Genomic DNA, 21,293 nt, shown 5'->3' with positions numbered 1-21,293 from the left:
CCTTCTAAATTGCCAGATAACGGCTGGATGACCGCATATTATACAACACATTAAGGAAGACTGCATTGTACACAATCACGTTCGCCAACGGCACAACAGATACTCTATAAGGGAATTGCTGGAAAATCCCTTTTTTAACCATGGCGTTCCACAGAGAGATGGAACTGCTCGTTCAGACAGTCTAGGTAACGACAACAACAATAACATCTCCCTCCATTCCTTCCGTGGACTTTATTGCTATGGCTCAAGTAGTAGTAGATGGAGCCCTGGCTAATGAACTCGCTATGGTCTGCCTCCCATCGTAGAGAGAACCATTATATCCATTCTAAGACTCCTGAGCTCCACCCCCAACCCCAGATTTTTATTTTTATTTCTATAATAATAATAATAATTAATAATAATGATATTAATAAAAAAAGGTAATAATAATGATAATAGTAGTAATAATAATAATAATGATAATATTAACAACAATAATAATGAATGATATTATTGTTGTTCTTGTTGTTTTATTAGTTTGTTTTTATTAGTTTTTTATTCTTTTTTTTATCATTTCTATTTTATTATCTTATTTTTATTTTTATTTTTATTTTATATTTTTATTTTATTTCATTTTTATTTTTTATTTTATTTCATTTTTATTTTATTATCTTATTTTTATTCTATTTTTATTTTCATTTTTCTTATTACTATTTTATTTTTATTTTATTATTTTATTTTTATTTTCATTTTTTATATTCTACTATTTTATTTCTATATTATCATTTTATTTCTATTTTATATATATATATTTTTTTTCCGTCTGGGGTATTGGCTGCTTGTTATTGTGGCAAAGTAGCATGCAGTTGATACTTTAGAGTCTATATGGGGCGGCCCTACGGACCAGAGCCACACATCATTTTGTGTATGATAGAGGAAAACTCTGTTCATAGAGAAATGATGACACTTTTATACTAAGACTGTCCCTCCGTTATGCTATCCCCCAACCCCTTGTTGCTGTCCTGTACCATTTCTCTGAGTATTCTTTTTCTGTGGTGGGGGATTTCCCTGTGTTGGGGGGGGGGAAGAATACTGCCACCAAGTATTCCCACTTGGATCGTAAGGGGCGAGAAGAAAGGGACGGGGATGGGGACTAGACATTCTTCTCCTTATAGCCCCACAGGGGACATTCCTAAACGAAAGTAAAGGCATGAGAGGGTCTGGGAGTTTTCGGACCAGCACCCTAAGGTTTGGGTCTTTTAATGTGCGTGGATGTGGTACAGGTGAGAGTAAAAGGGAAGAGATAGGTAGTATGTTTGTGAGAAGAAAGATGGATGTGTTGGCTTTGAGTGAAACTAAGTTGAAAGGGAAGGGTGAGTGTAAGTTTGGGAGTGTAAGTGGGAGGTTATCAGGAGTGAAGAGAGGGCGAGGGAGGGAAGGGATGGCTATTCTAGTAAGTGAAGAGATAGGTAAACGTGTAGTGGAGTGGAAGGAGGTTTCCTCAAGGATAATGTGGATGAAGGTGAAACTGGGAAAGGAGATGTGGGTCTTTGTAAGTGCATATGGGCCTGGCAGTGAGAAGAGTGTAGAAGAAAGGGAGGCCTTTTGGATAGATTTAAATGAGTGCATAGAGGATTTAGGAAGAAATATCAATGTAATAGTACTGGGAGACCTTAATGCTAGGGTGGGAAATGTTCCAATCGATGGAGTGGTTGGGAAATGTGGAGTTCCAGGAAAGAATCGTAGTGGAGAGTTGATGGTGGAAATGTGTCTAGAGAGTTGATGATAGCAAATACAGTGTTTCGGAAGAAAGTCAAGCATAAGTACACATGGGAGAGGGTGGTGGAGGGAAGGGTGGTAGATAGAGCGTTAATGGATTATGTAGTGGTAAATAGGATTATGATAGGAAGAGTTAAGGATGTACATGTGCTAAGGGGAGAGGGTGGGGGAATATCAGATCATTTTTTGGTGGAAGGCAAGTTGAGAGTGGAGGATAGATGGAGAAAGAGGAAAGGGACAAAAGGTAGGGAGGTTTTTAGAGTGAACTCTTTGAATAAAAAAGGAAAAGGAGAAGGAGTACAAGAAGAAGCTGAAGGAGGACTGGGAGGGAGTGAAGGATAGAGTAGAGCTGGGTGTGGAGGAGGAATGGGGATGGTTCAAGAAGGGAGTCATAAAGTGTGCAAGGATGGTGTGTGGAACAAGAAGGACAGGGGGAAATAGAAGAAAGGGTAGTGAATGGTGGGATGAGGAAACAAAGAAGGTTGTAGAAGAGAAGAAGCGAGCTTTCACAGATTGGTTACAAAATAGGACGAGGGAGTCATATGAGAGGTACAAAGAAAAGAAAAGAGAAGTAAAGCAAAAGGTAAAGGAGGCAAAGAGGAGAGCAGATGTGAAATGGGGTAAGAGTATGACAGAAAATTTTGAAAGTAATAAAAAGATGTTCTGGAAAGAAATTAAGAGAGGAAGAGGAGGCGAATCAAGTAGAGAAGAAAAGGTAAAAGGTGCAGATGGAGAGATGATAATGGAAGAGAAGGCAGTAAGGGGAAGATGGGCAGAATATTTTAGGGAGTTGCTAAATGTGAAGGAGGATAGGGAGGGAAAGATAGCTGCAGTGGGAAATGCGAAGAAAATGGGAGTGATGAGTGAGGAGAATGGAGGAGAAATAAGGAAGAATGAGGTGAAGGCAGTTGTTAAGATGATGAAAGTAGGTAAGGCACCTGGTCTGGATGGATGCCATGCAGAATGTCTGAAAAAGGGAGGTAATGTGATGGTGGACTGGCTGGTGAGGTTATTTAATGTTTGCTGGAGAGAGGGTAGAGTGCCGGAGGACTGGAGGAGTGCCTGTATAGTTCCTCTTTACAAGGGAAAAGGGGACAAGTGTAAATGTAGTAGTTTCAGAGGGATCAGCTTATTAAGTGAAGTTGGGAAGGCTTATGGGAGGATCTTGATTGAGAGGATTAGGAGAGGAACAGGAGTAATAGGTGAGGAACAGTGTGGATTTAGGACGGGTAGAGGTTGTGTAGATCAGATTTTTGTGGTAAGACAGATATGTGAGAAAGCTATAGGAAAGGGGATGGATGTTTTTTGGGCTTTTATGGATCTGGAAAAGGCTTATGATAGGGTAGACAGAAAGGCACTGTGGGAGGTTATGCAGATATACGGGATAGAGGGAAAGCTTCTGGGAGCTGTCAAGAGTTTTTATGAGAGTAGTAGAGCTTGTGTCAGGATTAGGAATGGAGAGAGTGAGTGATTAGAGGTAAAGGTGGGACTTCGTCAAGGATACGTTATGTCGCCCTGGCTGTTCAGCTAAAGGCCTGTCTACACGAGCGGGCCTGATCGGCGGGTTTGCCCGTTAACGGGCAAATTCTCGCGGGCCTGCCCGTGAATGTTGTCCACACGACCGAAGTGATGAACAGCTGGGCCTGCCCGACGATGTTGCCAGTAGCGGGTGGAGTGCTGTACGAGCACCATGGTGCCTAGCATTGTCGGTGGCTCACTAGAGTTATCCTGGGCTGCCATCGTTAAATGTTCACTGTGCTACTATGCCGTAGAATGTGGGATGAAGGCCCGCTGTGGGTTCACGATATTATCTTGCGTCTGGCAGGGTAGAAACTCCAGCTACCGGGCACCAGCTCAGTGATTTCGCTCGGCGGCCTTTCGGGCAATTTGATCGTTTGCCCGTCAAATATGCCCGTTAACGGGCAAGCCCGCCGATCAGGCCCGCTCGTGTAGACAGGCCTTTATACATGGATGGGGTGGTGCGATAGGTAAATGCTAGGGTAGTGGGCAAGGGATTAGAGATGGTTAAAGAAAATGGAGAAAAGTGGGAGGTGAGCCAGCTGTTGTTTGCTGACGACACTGCGCTTGTGGTAGGATCGGAGGAGGGATTGAGGAAGTTGGTGGCAGAGTTGGGGAGAGTATGTGATAGAAGAAAGCTAAAGATAAATGTGGGTAAAAGTAAGGTGATGAGATGTACAAGGGGTGAAAGTGGCAGTAGACTGGAAGTGAGCATTAAGGGAGAGCGACTGGAGGAAGTGGATAGTTTTAGATACTTGGGTGCAAATGTGGCAGGAAAAGGTGGAGTGAAGGTGGAGGTAGAATGTAGATTTAGAGAAGCGAGTAAATGCCTTGGTGGATTAAAGAGTGTAATGAGGAATAGACATTTGGGAATGGATGCTAAGAGGAGACTGTATGAAGGAGTGATTGTGCCAACAGCACTGTATGGGGCAGAAACATGGAACATAAGAGAAAAAGAGAGGAGGAGTTTGAATGTGTTTGAGATGAGGTGTCTGAGAAGTATGATGGGGGTTACTTGGCTAGATAGAGTGAGAAATGAGGAGGTGAGGAGGAGAACAGGGGTGGACAGGGAGTTGGGAGATAGGGTTGATGAAAGAATATTAGGATGGTTTGGACACATGGAAAGAATGAGTGAAGAAAGACTAGTAAAAGAGGTATGGAAGGCAGATGTGGAGGGAGTGAACATGAGGGGACGTCCTAGGATGAGGTGGATGGATGGGGTGAAGGGCACTTTGGGGAGGATGGGAATGTCTGTTGAGGATGGACGGGAGAGGACAGAAGACATGGGTGAATGGAGAATGGTTGTATATGGATGATGCTGTGATTGCATGAGGTGGAATGGGTGGGGGAATAGGGGGTGAGGTAGTATGTGTGAGCAAAATTTGACGCAGCCCGAAGGGATTTCTCCCCGTCTTCTCCTTTTATGCAATGGGGGGGACGGAGAGGGTGGTCGCCGATTTAATGAAGCGGCCTTGCTATCGATGTGTTGTGTCTTGCGACACTGCTTCTGACCCAGGGCAATTGACAAGGTGCAGGGATCACCCGTCATCCAGGAGGTGGTAAGATGAGAGGGAGGGTGGAGGGGTGTGGAGTGTATTCAGGGATGGAATGGGTGGTAATGATTTTATGCCTTTTCCTTTTTGGCTACCTCCCTTGTAAGGGGAAAAAAGCATTGGTATATGTATGTATGTATGTATGTATATTATTATTATTATTATTATTTTATCATCTTATTTGTATTTCATAATTTCATTTTTATTTCATCATTTTATTTTTATTTCATCATTTTATTTTCATTTCATCATTTTATTATATTTCATCATTTTATTTTATTTCATTTTTTATTTCATTATTTTATTATTATTTCATTATTTTATTATTATTTCATTATTTTATTATTATTTCATTATTTTATTATTATTTCATTATTTCATTATTCTATTTTTATTTTATTATTTTATTTTCATTTTATCATTTCAGTCTTATTTTATTATTTAAGTTTTATTTCATTATTTCAGTTTTATTTCATTGTATCAGTTTTGTTTTATTATCTTATTTTTGTTCTATTATTTTATTTTTGCTTTATTATTTTATTTTTGTTTTATCATTTCATTTTTGTTTTTTGTTTTATTTGATTTTTATCTTATTCTTTTATTTTATTATCTTATTGTTTTGTTTTATTATTCTATCTTTTTTTTATCTTATTTTTGTTCTATTATTTTATTTTAGTTTTATTTTATTTTTGTTCTATTTGATTTTTGTTTTTTATTTGTTTTATTTTATTTTTATTTTATTTTATTATTTTATTGTTTTGTTATATTATTCTATTTTTGTTTTATTATTTCATTTTTGTTTTACTATTTTTACTTTTGTTTTACTATTTTTATTTTTATTATTTTCATTTTTGTTTTATTATTCCTATTGTATTTTATCATTTTTATTATATTTCTATTTTCATTTTTATTTTATTTTCTTATTTTCATTTTATTTTCTTATTTTTATTTTATTTTCTTATTTTTATTTTATTTTCTTATTTTTATTTTATTTTCTTATTTTTATTTTTTATTATTTTTATTTTATTGTATTATTTTTATTTTATCTTTTTATTTTTATTTCATTTTTATTTTCATTTTATTATGTCATTATTATGACTAATTATCAATTATTAATTATTGTTCGTCCATGAGAGGGCGAATAAGTTTCAGTTTTACACGGAAATCCCGCCAGAGGCTCACCCCAAGCCTGGTCTGATGTGCTCGTGCCCCAGTTGTACCATGTTCACAAATATGAAGAGATTCGCCTTCCCACGCCTTTACCCACCACGGAGAATAAAGAGGGTGAGTTTAGCGTCTTTTTTTTTTTTTTTTTTTTCTAGGAGTTCCAGGAATCGGAGTATATACGCACACGTGCGGACCGCGCAACCATTTTTTTTTTCTTTTTCTTTTTTTCGTCGTGAGGGATTTGGATACAAGACTGATTGGGAACACGGTGTGATTGGCAACTGAATTTTTGTTTGCAGCCAATATTTCTCTTCGAGTTGAACGTCACCTAGTGACACACGTTGAATATTCTGTCTTGGCTTGAGCTGCCTCGAGGCTTGTCTTCCATCTGGTGATAACCTTAACATATTTTACGTGCCCGACCCCTTGATACCCATCCCTCTGAATCCTCTCTCCTCCGAAAGGACAGATGCTTGGATCAATGACGTTACTTGCACGTTATGGTCATGTAAGATGGCTAGCAAGCTTACTCATTTTCAAAGTACACCAACTTCCCCACCTCCATAAGGTGGTGCAGCCCTGAGGGGCTGGCACTCTGTCTCCGTATTGGTTCCAAGATCTTTCTATAAAAATTAACTGTAATTTTTGCACCTTTTCATATATCGAAAGCTGACAACCGGCGATTACTCCTCCCCCTCCACTACCACCTTCAGCTGTTAACATAAACAGTTCCACACACAGTCACGCGTATGCACAAGGGACACAGGCACGGATACGCACCCGCATACACACGTGTATACACGCGCACATACACAAACGCATATACACATACGCACGTATACATACATGCACGTATATAAACATGCACGTACACACAATCATGCGCACATACATATGCACATATACAAACGCGTGCACATAAACGCACGCGGACACGCATTCACGAACAAGTTGAAGCGTGCGCTAAAGAGCAATATCAATTGGTGGAAGGTCCTGTACATGGCTATCTCTGTTTAATTAGTCCTTAAATGTCCCACATGAAGTGCTTTCAAGTTAATTTCGGTTTGATTAATCCATTTAAGATAGCCGAGTACCCTCCCTATTGTTAGAAAATGAGGGATGCGTGCTGTGTCGCAGGGTTCAGCATTAACACTGGTTGAGACTGACGATCGAAATGAGGAGTTTGCGACAATGGACATTAGAATGGGTCATGAATCGTCACTTTTGCCCTGGGCATTCGGACACCCAACAGAGGTGAGTCACTGGCCGCTTACACATGCATACACACACAGAAAGACATGCATGTGTATATAGGACATACACATATGCACACATGCACGCATAAGCACATAGATACACGCATACGCACGCGGACACGGATACGCACATGCATACACACAAGAAAACATACGCGCACACACACACTATGCGTTTATAGGATACACGCATAGGCACACATGCATGCATACGTACACACATTCGTACTCACACAGGCACGCATACGCACATAGTAAGGCACGCATGCGTATATAGGATATATGCATACGCATACAGGATATGCATACGCATACATGCACGCATACATGCACGCATACATGCACGCATACATGCACGCATACATGCACACATACACATACACACATATACACATACACGCATACACACACGCACAGATACACGCATACGCACAGATATACGCGTACTTACAGATACACGCGTACACACTGATGCACGCGTACACACTGATGCACGCGTACACACTGATGCACGCGTACACACTGATGCACGCGTACACACTGATGCACGCGTACACACTGATGCACGCGTACACACTGATGCACGCGTACACACTGATGCACGCGTACACACTGATGCACGCGTACACACTGATGAACGCGTACGCACAGAGGGACGCGTATGCACAGATACACCCGTAGGCACTGATGCACGCGTACACACAGATGCACGCGTACACACAGATGCACGCGTACACACAGATGCACGCGTACACACTGATGCACGCGTACACACTGATGCACGCGTACACACTGATGCACGCGAACACACTGATGCACGCGAACACACTGATGCACGCGTACACACTGATGCACGCGTACACACTGATGCACGCGTACACACTGATGCACGCGTACACACTGATGCACGCGTACACACTGATGCACGCGTGCACACTGAGGCACGCGAACACACTGATTCACGCGTACACACTGATGCACGCGAACACACTGATGCACGCGTACACACTGATGCACGCGTACACACTGATGCACGCGTACACACTGATGCACGCGTACACACTGATGCACGCGTACACACTGATGCACGCGTACACACTGATGCACGCGTACACACTGATGCACGCGTACACACTGATGCACGCGTACACACTGATGCACGCGTACACACTGATGCACGCGTACACACTGATGCACGCGTACACACTGATGCACGCGTACACACTGATGCACGCGTACACACTGATGCACGCGTACACACTGATGCACGCGTACACACTGATGCACGCGTACACACTGATGCACGCGTACACACTGATGCACGCGTACACACTGATGCACGCGTACACACTGATGCACGCGTACACACTGATGCACGCGTACACACTGATGCACGCGTACACACTGATGCACGCGTACACACTGATGCACGCGTACACACTGATGCACGCGTACACACTGATGCACGCGTACACACTGATGCACGCGTACACACTGATGCACGCGTACACACTGATGCACGCGTACACACTGATGCACGCGTACACACTGATGCACGCGTACACACTGATGCACGCGTACACACTGATGCACGCGTACACACTGATGCACGCGTACACACTGATGCACGCGTACACACTGATGCACGCGTACACACTGATGCACGCGTACACACTGATGCACGCGTACACACTGATGCACGCGTACACACTGATGCACGCGTACACACTGATGCACGCGTACACACTGATGCACGCGTACACACTGATGCACGCGTACACACTGATGCACGCGTACACACTGATGCACGCGTACACACTGATGCACGCGTACACACTGATGCACGCGTACACACACTGATGCACGCGTACACACTGATGCACGCGTACACACTGATGCACGCGTACACACTGATGCACGCGTACACACTGATGCACGCGTACACACTGATGCACGCGTACACACTGATGCACGCGTACACACTGATGCACGCGTACACACTGATGCACGCGTACACACAGATGCACGAATACGCACAGATGGACCCGTACGCTCTGATATACGCGAAAACACAGACACATACGCACAGATGGACCCGTACGCTCTGATATACGCGAAAACACACACACATACGCACAGAGGGACGCGTATGCACAGATACACCCGTAGGGACTGATACACGCGTACACACAGATGCACGCGTACACACAGATGCACGCCTACGCAAGATGTACGCCTACGCACAGATGCCCGCGTACGCACAGATGCACGCGTACGCAGAGATGCACGCGTACACAGAGATGCACGCGTACGCACAGATGCACGCGTACGCACAGATGCACGCGTACGCACAGATGCACGCGTACGCAGAGATGGACGCGTACGCAGAGATGGACGCGTACGCAGAGATGGACGCGTACGCACAGATGTGCGCGTACGCACAGATGGGCGCGTACGCACAGATGGGCGCGTGCGCACAGATGGACGCGTACGCACAGATGGACGCGTACGCACAGATGGACGCGTACGCACAGATGGACGCGTACGCACAGATGGACGCGTACGCACAGATGGACGCGTACGCACAGATGGACGCGTACGCACAGATGGACGCGTACGCACAGATGGACGCGTACGCACAGATGGACGCGTACGCACAGATGAACGCGTACGCACAGATGGACGCGTACGCACAGATGGACGCGTACGCACAGATGAACGCGTACGCACAGATGGACGCGTACGCACAGATGGACGCGTACGCACAGATGGACGCATACGCACAGATGGACGCATACGCACAGATGGACGCGTACGCACAGATGGACGCGTACGCACAGATGGACGCGTACGCACAGATGGACGCGTACGCATAGATGGACGCGCATACACAGATGGACGCGTACGCATAGATGGACGCATACACAGATGGACGCGTACGCATAGATGGACGCATACACAGATGGACGCGTACGCATAGATGGACGCATACACACAGATGGACGCATATACACAGATGGACGCTTATACACAGATGGACGCGTATACACAGATGGACGCGTATACACAGATGGACGCGTATACACAGATGGACGCGTATACACAGATGGACGCGTATACACAGATGGACGCGTATACACAGATGGACGCGTACGCACCGATGGATATGTACCCACAGACGGACGCGAATACACAGATGTACGCGTACGCACAGATGAACGCGTATGCAACGTGTACGCACAGATGGACGCGTACGCATAGATGAACGCGTACGCATAGATGAACGCGTGCGCACAGATGTGCGCATGCGCACTGATGGGTGGTACTCACAGATGGAGGCGTACGCACAGGTGGACGCGTACGCACAAGTAGACGCGCACGTACAGATTGACGCGATCCCGCAGATGGACGCTTACACATAGGTGGACGCATACGCACGAATACATACGTTCATATACATATACAATACATGTATACACACGCATAAATACACACACATGCATACGGAAATACACACACATGCATACGGAAATACACACACACACACACAAACACACACACACACACACACACACACACACACACACACACACACACACACACACACACACACACACACACACACACACACACACACACACACACACACACACACACACACACACGCAGGAAGACACGCACGCGCTCCCAGACACTCACACGCACACAGAAAGGCACGCACACTTCACAAAAAACAGGCACGCGAGCACAGAAACACGCATGCGCGCATAGAAAGACACACGCACGCACAGAGACACGCACGCTTCACAGAAAGACACGCACGCTTCACAGAAAGACACGCACTCGCGTATTGAAAGACACGCACACACGCACAGAAAGACACGCACGCACGCACAGAAAGACACGCAAGCGCGCACAGAAAGACACGCGAGCGCGCACAGACACGCACGCGCGCACAGGGACACTCACACGCGCACACAGGGACACTCGCACGCGCACTCAGGGACACTCGCACGCGCACACAGGGACACTCGCACGCGCACACAGGGACACTCGCACGCGCACACAGGGACACTCGCACGCGCACACGGGGACACTCGCACGCGCACACGGGGACACTCGCACGCGCACACGGGGACACTCGCACGCGCACACGGGGACACTCGCACGCGCACACGGGGACACTCGCACGCGCACACGGGGACACTCGCACGCGCACACGGGGACACTCGCACGCGCACACGGGGACACTCGCACGCCCGCACGGGGACACTCGCACGCCCGCACGGGGACACTCGCACGCCCGCACGGGGACACTCGCACGCCCGCACGGGGACACTCGCACGCACGGGGACACTCGCACGGGGACACTCGCACGCACGCACGGGGACACTCGCACGTACGCACGGGGACACTCGCACGCACGCACGGGGACACTCGCACGTACGCACGGGGACACTCGCACGTACGCACGGGGACACTCGCACGCACGCACGGGGACACTCGCACGCACGCACGGGGACACTCGCACGCACGCACGGGGACACTCGCACGCACGCACGGGGACACTCGCACGCACGCACGGGGACACTCGCACGCACGCACGGGGACACTCGCACGCACGCACGGGGACACTCGCACGCACGCACGGGGACACTCGCACGCACGCACGGGGACACTCGCACGCACGCACGGGGACACTCGCACGCACGCACGCACGGGGACACTCGCACGCACGCACGGGGACACACGCGCGCACGCACGGGGACACTCGCACGCACGCACGGGGACACTCGCACGCACGCACGGGGACACTCGCACGCATGCACGGGGACACTCGCACGCACGCACGGGGACACTCGCACGCACGCACGGGGACACTCGCACGCACGGGGACACTCACAGACACAGGTAAACTCACACGCTCAGCGATACACACGTACAAGGACACACACACGCACAGGGACATTCACATGCACAGGGACACTTATACGCACAGGGACACTTATACGCACAGGGACACTTATACGCACAGGGACACTTATACGCACAGGGACTCTCACACACTCAGGAATACTCACATGCATAGGGACACTCACACGCATAGGGACACTCACACGCATAGGGACACTCACACGCATAGGGACACTCACACGAATAGGGACACTCACACACACAGGGACACTCTCACACACAGGGACACTCACACACACAGGGACACTCACACACACAGGGACACTCACACGCACAGGAACACTCACACGCACAGGAACACTCACACGCACAGGAACACTCACACGCACAGGAACACTCACACGCACAGGAACACTCACACGCACAGGAACACTCACACGCACAGGAACACTCACACGCACAAGGACACACGCACACACAGGGACACACGCATGCACAGGGACATTCACAGGCATAGGGACACTCACACGCACATAGGCTCGCGCAGGGACACACGCACGCACATGTACACACGTCCGCACAGGAACACACGCACGCACAGTAGCACACGCGCGCACAGGGACACACACGCACAGGGACACACACGCACAGGGGCACACACGCACAGGGGCACACACGCACAGGGGCACACACGCACAGGGGCACACACGCACAGGGACACACACACACAGGGGCACGCACACACAGGGACACATGCATGCACAGGGACACATGCATGCACAGGGACACATGCATGCACAGGGACACTCACACGTACAGGGACAGTCGCGCATAGGGACACTCACATGCACAGGGACACTCACACCCACAGGAACACTCACACCCACAGGGACACTCACGTGCACAGGGACACTCACACACACAGGGACACTCACACACACAGGGACACTCACACGCACAGGGACACTCACACGCACAGGGACACTCACACGCACAGGGACACTCACACGCACAGGGACACTCACACGCACAGGAACAATCACACGCAAATGGACACTCACACGCACAGGGACCCTCACAGGGACACTCATACGCACAGGGACACTCACACGCACAGGGACACTCACACGCACTGAAAACACTCACACGCACAGGGACACTCACACACTCAAATACACACGCACATGGACACTCACACGCTCAAATACACACGCACATGGACACTCACACGCTCAAATACACACGCACAGGGACACTCGCACGCTCAAATACACACGCACAGGGACACTCACACTCTCAAATACACACGCACAGGGACACTCACACGCTCAAATACACACGCACAGGGACACTCACACGCTCAAATACACACGCACAGGGACACTCACACGCTCAAATACACACGCACAGGGACACACATGCACAGGGAGACATACGCACTGGGACACACACACGCACAAGGACACACACGATGGCGCAGTGGTAGCTTCCGCGGCCGCCACTACTGTGGTCCGGGATCGAATCCCGCCCAGGGCTGAAATAATTTCAGTATCGCTGTGAGTCGTTACTCCAACTCTCGTGGGCGGGGAGTTGTATGTGTGTGTGCGTGTAATGTCACAGCATTACCCATAGATCGGTCATATTTGAGCTTTGAGTTCTCTTACAAGAAGGAAATAGCTGTCGATCACGTGATCCAAGACTATGATGAATCACCACTCACACGCACAGGGACACACATACACTCACAGGAACACACACACGGGCGCGCACAGGGGAACACACACGGGCGCGCACAGGGGAACACACACACACACACGCACGCACAGGGACACACGCACAGGGACACACACACGTACAGGGGCACACACACGTACAGGGACACACACACATACAGGGACACACACACGAACAGGGGCACACATGCACAGGGACACACACACGTACAGGGGTACACACACATGCACAGGGACACACACACACCGAAATATACATACACCAAAACACACATGCACCAAAACAGAGTGGTGGATGCCTGGAACAAATTGGACGAAACAATAGTGTGTGCAAAAACCATACAAGAATTTAAGAACAAACTAAAGGTTGAGATACAAAGACGGGTCACTACGAGCATAGCTTCCCTTCCCGTTTAATACAACTAGCTAAATACTCATACACCGAAACACACATACACAGATGCGCAAAGAAATAATGAATGCGCGGCTTGATAGTATTAAATTACAACGGTGAACCGCCCCGATCTTTCTTTGTGTCTGTCATAGTCTTCGTCACTAAGACTTGTTAGTGTCCGTTAGTCTTTTTCTCAGCGTGTCACTTAATCCATTGGTTGGTTCAAGTAGAATTAGATATTCATAACAATTCGCTCATAATTTTACGACTGAGTTGGTCCAATTACCGCAGTCCATGTCTTTCATAATTGCTTTAAGTATGTTTTGTCATCGTCTGGATAGTTCTGATCAACATTGGTGCTCTGTAACTGTTATGTATTGACAGTTCCTCTCAATTTTTTAAGGAAGTCGTGGGTTATGACCATAGGTAATTACAATCACAAACCTTGAATACATTCAGGAATATTTTTTAATATTTATCCCACCACATTTACAGAAGATATTTTTGGTTGTTCATGACACATACGTCCTTGTCACAGCAAACTTGTCATTACACTCCGTTCACTTAAAATGGCAGAGATTTGCTATAATCATGTTCCTGAATGGTTACTTTGTAGTTTTCAAGTTTGTGTATTAGATTCCTATTTTTTTCTTGACAATTGTATAAAATTCTATAGTGATTTTTCTATAGTTCATCTTGCTTGGTTATTATTTTCTATTAATACTATTGTAGTTTTGAATCTATTGAGTCCTCGCCAAGTTAATGAACAGACTGTAACTATAGAGCTAAATATAAACACAACTGTCTTAACTAAACTTTTCGAGTCTCGTTATTAGCAATAGTTTTGTTTCTGCAATGATTAGCTGATTATCTACATAGCTATAGCTGCGTCTTTAACCCATTTCTCGAAGACATGAAAAACATGTTATAGATACAGAATATCACAATTGAATATTTATTTTCCCATCCTTTCCTGTCTGGGACTACACTCTAATGAAACAAACGTGTCAAAATCTGCACTAACAAGTACGAATTTATTTCAACACAAGCTGGAAAACATGTAAGGAAAATTATGTCAAACATCCAAATATGGTATTTAGTTACATTCATTAGTATTATGTTTTGTCGAGACTCTTCTCAAGCAAGTGTACATATACTCATGATTCCAGGAACAGTTGTTAGAGCGAATAGTTTTCTCGCTGTCCTACTGTAAGTGCAACCCCAAAAGGATGGCACTTTATCCCTGGAATGAAAAAAAAATGCTCTTTCTATTTGTTTTTCCTATTTGTTCTTACATATGGAGAACTTACAACCGGTGACTGCTCCCTTATTCCCCTCTTTATTACTCGAGGACTTAGAAGCTTGCCAGCACCTGCACAATACGGAGAGCATTTAGTTTCTTTCTGGCCAGGGCTCTCGGGAGTGCCGGAGGACGGTTACCGGCTACCATAAGGCTGTGGGTTTCTGATCAGAGAAGCTGAGCTGCAAATGTTTGGTACCCATATGTTTCAATTTTTTCTAGTTCCATAAGCTCTTTATGAAGTACAAACACTGTACATTTGGTCTTTTAAGTCGGCTTCATTATTGCCACATCCATGTACAACACATGACTATCAGTACAGTGTATGTCGCACAGACATCTTTAACTACTGTAGAGGATTGTGGTAATTTTCTTATGAATAACGTCACACTGTTGCATGGTCCCCTATCTGAGCAAGGTCCCTGTCGATCAGTAACCTGTTCAAGCGTGAAGTTATTTTTCATGTGACTTAGTTTTTGTTTTACATGTATTACTGTATACACACTTTGTTACGGTACTGAATGTGTCATTTGGATGGATATTGTGGGTAGTCTTTTGATTAGTTAAGCCACTTTACACCAGTTTGTCTTGATTTGATTCTAACCCCTCCCCCCTTTTCAAAGCAAAGCTGGTTGTATGAATTTTCTTGGCAAATATTTTACTTTAAAATATAAATTATTTTATCATCTTGCAAGTACATACCAACTATTCGGGAGGAGAAAATCTATCAAAATACGATAAATGGAGGGCAGTACATCTCGCCAAACTCGAATCTAAACTCTAGGAACTCGCAATGTCTTCTTGAATATATGCTAGATTTGACTTTGCGCCGCCAGTCACGATCTTCAGTTTTAGTTGCTCCTTTTACTGTGTCCTATTTTACCAGAGAAAGTCGATACAACACAGTTCCAATGTTTATATGTTTATCTTAAGTACTTTCTCTTCTAGGTAAGAAAATATTTATGTACTTGCCCGTCTTGGGACATATTATTCTATTAGTACAAAAGTACTGACAAACCCTTGCATAATTTTGTACACATGGTTTCTGAATATGTTGGGCTAATGAAAATACTTTACAAAGGTACTTTTGCTATGAATGACACTAGTTCTTTCCTACACTGTTGTCTGATTATAGCTGTAAGTGTCCTTCACATAAGCAGCAAGTCATTCATTATTTTTTGTCACTTCTCTTTTCATGCGAGACGAATGACAAGTTCCTCATTTTAACAACTCGTTGCTCTTCCTTGTTGCATGTAGACAGAACAAAAAGTCGTCGACTTTGGTCCGTTAGCACAAAAATCATAAGCTTCAACTAGTTTTCCCCGCTCGGCTAAGAAAAAGAAAAAATATATCAATAACGGACAAAAGTTGAAGGGTTTTAGTTCACATGAAGACTACTCCACATCCCTCGCCTTATCCTTAGGACGTTGTGGCCTCACGGTCGTAGGAGTCTCCCCTTCCCAGGACCTAAAAGAGACCATCAACGCACCACTTGTCGGGGGTCCAAAGCCATATACCATCACTTAGGTGAGTCAAACAGCTGGCCACTAACTATATCCTTCAGCTGAATAAAATAATTAGCATTACCCAGGACAAAAAACTGCAAAGCCGACATAATTCCTGGCGACTTGCCGGATCTTTGCCCTGTTTTTTTATTATTATTAGATTAAAGATATGTAGCTTTGGTTTATTTGCACTCAATATTTGTCACAAATATTATATCACTTTTAGTTGTTTTTTATCTCTTGTTGAGGGTTGTCTTTCTGCAGTAAAATATTTACGCATAGGTTAATAAGATTACTATATGTTTGTCTTTGTTACTTATAAAAACGGCAATACATGGGAAATGCATGTATTCCCAAACCCATTGTGAAAAGAATTTACAAAGTTGCGAATCTGATTTTAAGTATTGATATAGAACAGAGAGGAGCCCCCTGCAATGGTCTCAACACCACCTTTCACACTGGTGATTCAACCACACACTGAGCCTCTGTTTTCGTGAATACGGAACGAGAATTTAAGGAGCATGTTTCAGTATCACGACCTTCTTTCATATTTACAGGAGAGGGGTTCTGGTCCATAAAAACGTCTTTTGCAAGAGAGTTCCTTGAGTCCTGCAGCGTTTGGGCATCTGTGTCGTTCTTAGGGTCGCAGGAAATTTGGCAGGACGTGTCGTTTATGGAGATGACCACGCTGACGGCAGAGTCCTTCCGGAGTCCTTGCACCGACACGTGATCGTCTGGATGAAGACAGTGTCTGTGGGCAGGATACGTGCTCTCGTACAAAGCAGAGGCCGTGTCCTCGTGAATGTCTTCAGACGGGCAACGTTCTGTTTCAACCGTCGATCCCAATTTTTTGGCGAGTAGGTGGTCACTGTCTTCGGTAGCCACGACCGGTATCGGCCTGGAGTGTCGAAGACTCTGTCGATTATCTCTGTTCACGGAAGAGTCTGTGGCACTGCTGGGTTGGGTAGTCGCGCTCAGATTGTTCCACAGCAGTGGAGCGGACGTTTTTTGAGAAAGGGACATTTCGTCTCGAAATCTGTAAAAGAAAAGAAAAAATGTATGTTTAAAGTTTTATGACAAATGTAGAACTAATATCACTCTATATCTCCAGATTTGACGACCTGGATAAGGCCGACATTGAGAATCGGCTCTGAGAGGAACGAGCACGTCGATGCCCTTTGGGAGCCCGAGACGACACATAAAGAGGTGCTCTAACGTTCACTCACGCTCGTTCAGGAACGTGTACGTGTTCGACCACTTCATGGAGCACAAATACAAGCACGTTCCGCACGAGTACGTTTGCGTCCACATTTGGCCACTAACATGCTCGTGTTCGACCGCAAAAGTGCTCGAGCTCAAGCACAAGCCGGCCGGTTTGCGCCAAAGCACGAGCACGTTTGCGTCTGAAGAAGAGTACGTCCGCGTCCAGGCATGAGCACAATTAAGCGCAGTCCCGAGCACGTTCACTCTTTGAGAAGAGAATGAGCATCTTCCCATTCAAGCAAGAGCATGTTCATCTCGTCCTAGAGGGCGAACATGCTCGTTTTCGTGCTCGGGATTGAGCTTAATCGTGCCCGGATGTGAACGTACTCGTGCTCTGGGGCGAACGTTTTCGGGCAAGAGCACGTTCGCGTGATATCGGGTACGTTCGCGTCTGGGCAAAAGAATGTTCATGCCCGAACATGCTTGTAGGTATGAACGAACACGTTCACACTCGGGCGCGAACGTGCTCGGGATGGAGTGCTCAAGCACGTTCATGTCCGAGATCGAGCACGTTGGTAGGTATGAACGTGCTCAAACTAGCACGTTTACGCCCAATCCTGAGAACGAGCACGTTCACGCTCTGGGAGGAGAACAGGCACCTTCCACTACAGCACGCGAGCGAACACGTTCCCGCTCGGGCGGGAACGTGCTCGTGCTCGGGCGCATTTATACTGAACACCGGGCACGAACATATTTGCTCTCTCAGACGAGAATGGGCATCTTCCCAATCAAGCAAGAGCATGTTCACACTCGGGCACGAACGTGCTCGTCGTCAGCCTCAGTCGCAAACGTGCTCGTGGTCGTATTCACGTGTAAACGTACTCGTACTCGGGCTGGTACTGTGAGAAGCAAAAAGTCACGCTCGCACAAATACGCCTCGGACGAGTGCGAACTCGTACTTGTGTGAGCGCGTGCTCGTCCCGAGTCGTGACCGTTCTCGTGTAAGTGAACGAGGTGCATGATCAAGCACGAACGTATGTGTTTCTGTACGCAAGTGTGAGTGCGTGTACGCATGCATCTGTGTACATATGTGTATTTTCTTGTAACATATATGACAATATGTACACAGATGCATGCGTACACAAACGCGCACTCACACTTGCGTACAGAAACACATACGTTCGTGCTTGATCATGCACCTCGTTCACTTACACGAGAACGGTCACGACTCGGGACGAGCACGCGCTCACACAAGTACGAGTTCGCACTCGTCCGAGCGTGACTTTTTGCTTCTCACAGTACCAGCCCGAGTACGAGTACGAGTACGAGTACGTTCACACATGAATACGACCACGAGCACTTTCGCGCCCAATCACGAGCACGTTTGCGACTGAGGCTGACGACGAGCACGTTCGTGCCCGAGTGTGAACATGCTCTTGCTTGATTGGGAAGATGCCCATTCTCGTCTGAGAGAGCAAATATGTTCGTGCCCGGTGTTCATAAATGTGCTCGGACTCGAACGTACTTGAGCACCCCAGCACGTGCACGAGGTCACTTGCGCCCGAGCATGAGCGGGAAAGTGTTCGCTCGCGTGCTGTAGTGGAAGGTGCCTGTTCTCCTCCCAGAGCGTGAACGTGCTCGTTCTCAGGACTGGGCGTAAACGTGCTAGTTTGAGCACGTTCATACCTACCAACGTGCTCGATCTCGGACGTGCTTGAGCACTCTATCCCGAGCACGAGCACGTTCGCTCCCGAGTGTGAACGTGTTCGTTCATACCTACAAGCATGTTCGGACGCGAAAGTACCCGATCTCACGCGAACGTGCTCGTGCCCGAAAACGTTCGCTCTAGAGCACGAGTACGTTCGCGTCCGGGCACGAGCACGAGCATGTTCGCTGTCTAGGACGAGATGAACATGCTCTTGCTTGATTGGGAAGGTGCTCATTCTCGTCTCAAAGAGTGAACATGCTCGTTTTCGTGCTCGAGACTGCGCTTAATTGTGCTCATGCCTGGACGCGAACGTACTCTTCTTCAGACGCAAACGTGCTCGTTCACGGACGCTAACGTGCTTGTGCCCACACCTAGAAGTAAACGTGCTCGTGCTTGGGCGCAAACCGGCCGGCTTGTGCTTGAGAGCACGAGCATGTTCGTGGCCAAATGTGGAGGCAAACGTACTCGTACTCGGGCTGGTACTGTGAGAAGCAAAAAGTCACGCTCGCACAAATACGCCTCGGACGAGTGCGAACTCTTACTTGTGAGACTCGTGCTCGTCCCGAGTCGTGACCGTTCTCGTGTAAGTGAACGAGGAGGTGCATGTTCAAGCACGAACGTATGTGTATTTTCTTGTAACACTATTATATTATCATAAATGACAATATCTTTATAATATCAATGACCTCTCGTCGCGCGAAGGTTCTTGAAGCTAATAATCATCACATGCATAAGATGGAAAGGGTCTTGCCTTATAAGTCTACTACTGTTTTTGTACGTCTTGCAGCTTCCTTGGACTGTGCTGCAGGTACTACACGTCCGAAGCCTATGGAGTCTCGGAGAACCTGGCCGAGCGAAGAACTTCCTCGAGATGATCCCTCGGCAGCAGGGCAGTAGTCGGTAGAGCACCTCGACGTATCCGGCCCGGAACTTGATGTTCATCCAACAAAGGATAACCGGATTGTAACAGGTGTGGGACATGGCCAGCCAGTGGAAGACAAACCAAATGTGGTGGAGGTGGAGCCACTCCTCCGTCCATGGATTCCAGTCACGCATCACCTGTGTTAAGAAAATTGAACAAACTTTAGTCACCATCACAAAAAGTCCTAAGTTTAGTACATGTTCCTTTCTCTTTTATTTCCCATCTATGTACTATTTTTTTTATTCTACATTTAGTAAAGGAAGCTGTACGAGTATTCTACAATGAGTATCACTTTTGAGAATTATAATAGCGATTTGAATCCATTCTATGACACGTGATAGTGCTTTTCCTCCATATTACCA

The 21,293-nt window shown here is 46.7% G+C and overlaps 1 protein-coding gene and 1 long non-coding RNA gene across 9 annotated transcripts in view; one reads left to right on the top strand and one right to left on the bottom strand.

Annotated features, from left to right (window-relative positions):
* Positions 1 to 18,595, top strand: part of LOC143031777 (uncharacterized) — a 130,963-nt gene extending 112,368 nt beyond the window's left edge. The window contains exon 3 of the long non-coding RNA XR_012967032.1: positions 18,210 to 18,595. This is a non-coding gene — a long non-coding RNA (uncharacterized LOC143031777). The remainder of the gene's footprint in view (positions 1 to 18,209) is intronic.
* Positions 16,765 to 21,293, bottom strand: part of LOC143031740 (uncharacterized) — a 579,704-nt gene continuing 575,175 nt past the window's right edge. For all 8 annotated transcript variants that reach the window (XM_076195980.1, XM_076196006.1, XM_076195972.1 and 5 more), the window contains 2 exons: positions 20,761 to 21,068; positions 16,765 to 18,134 (listed from right to left, as the gene is read on the bottom strand). In XM_076195980.1, coding sequence (XP_076052095.1) covers positions 17,552 to 18,134; positions 20,761 to 21,068 — 891 coding nt within the window. In that variant the 3' untranslated portion in view covers positions 16,765 to 17,551. The remainder of the gene's footprint in view (positions 18,135 to 20,760; positions 21,069 to 21,293) is intronic.

This window comes from Oratosquilla oratoria, chromosome 1 (genome assembly GCF_046742065.1).
Source record: "Oratosquilla oratoria isolate Oo_2021 chromosome 1, ASM4674206v1, whole genome shotgun sequence".
Lineage (NCBI taxonomy): Eukaryota > Metazoa > Arthropoda > Malacostraca > Stomatopoda > Squillidae > Oratosquilla > Oratosquilla oratoria.
Note: the sequence above shows the minus strand (reverse complement) of the source record. Positions and strands in the feature narration are given on the sequence as shown.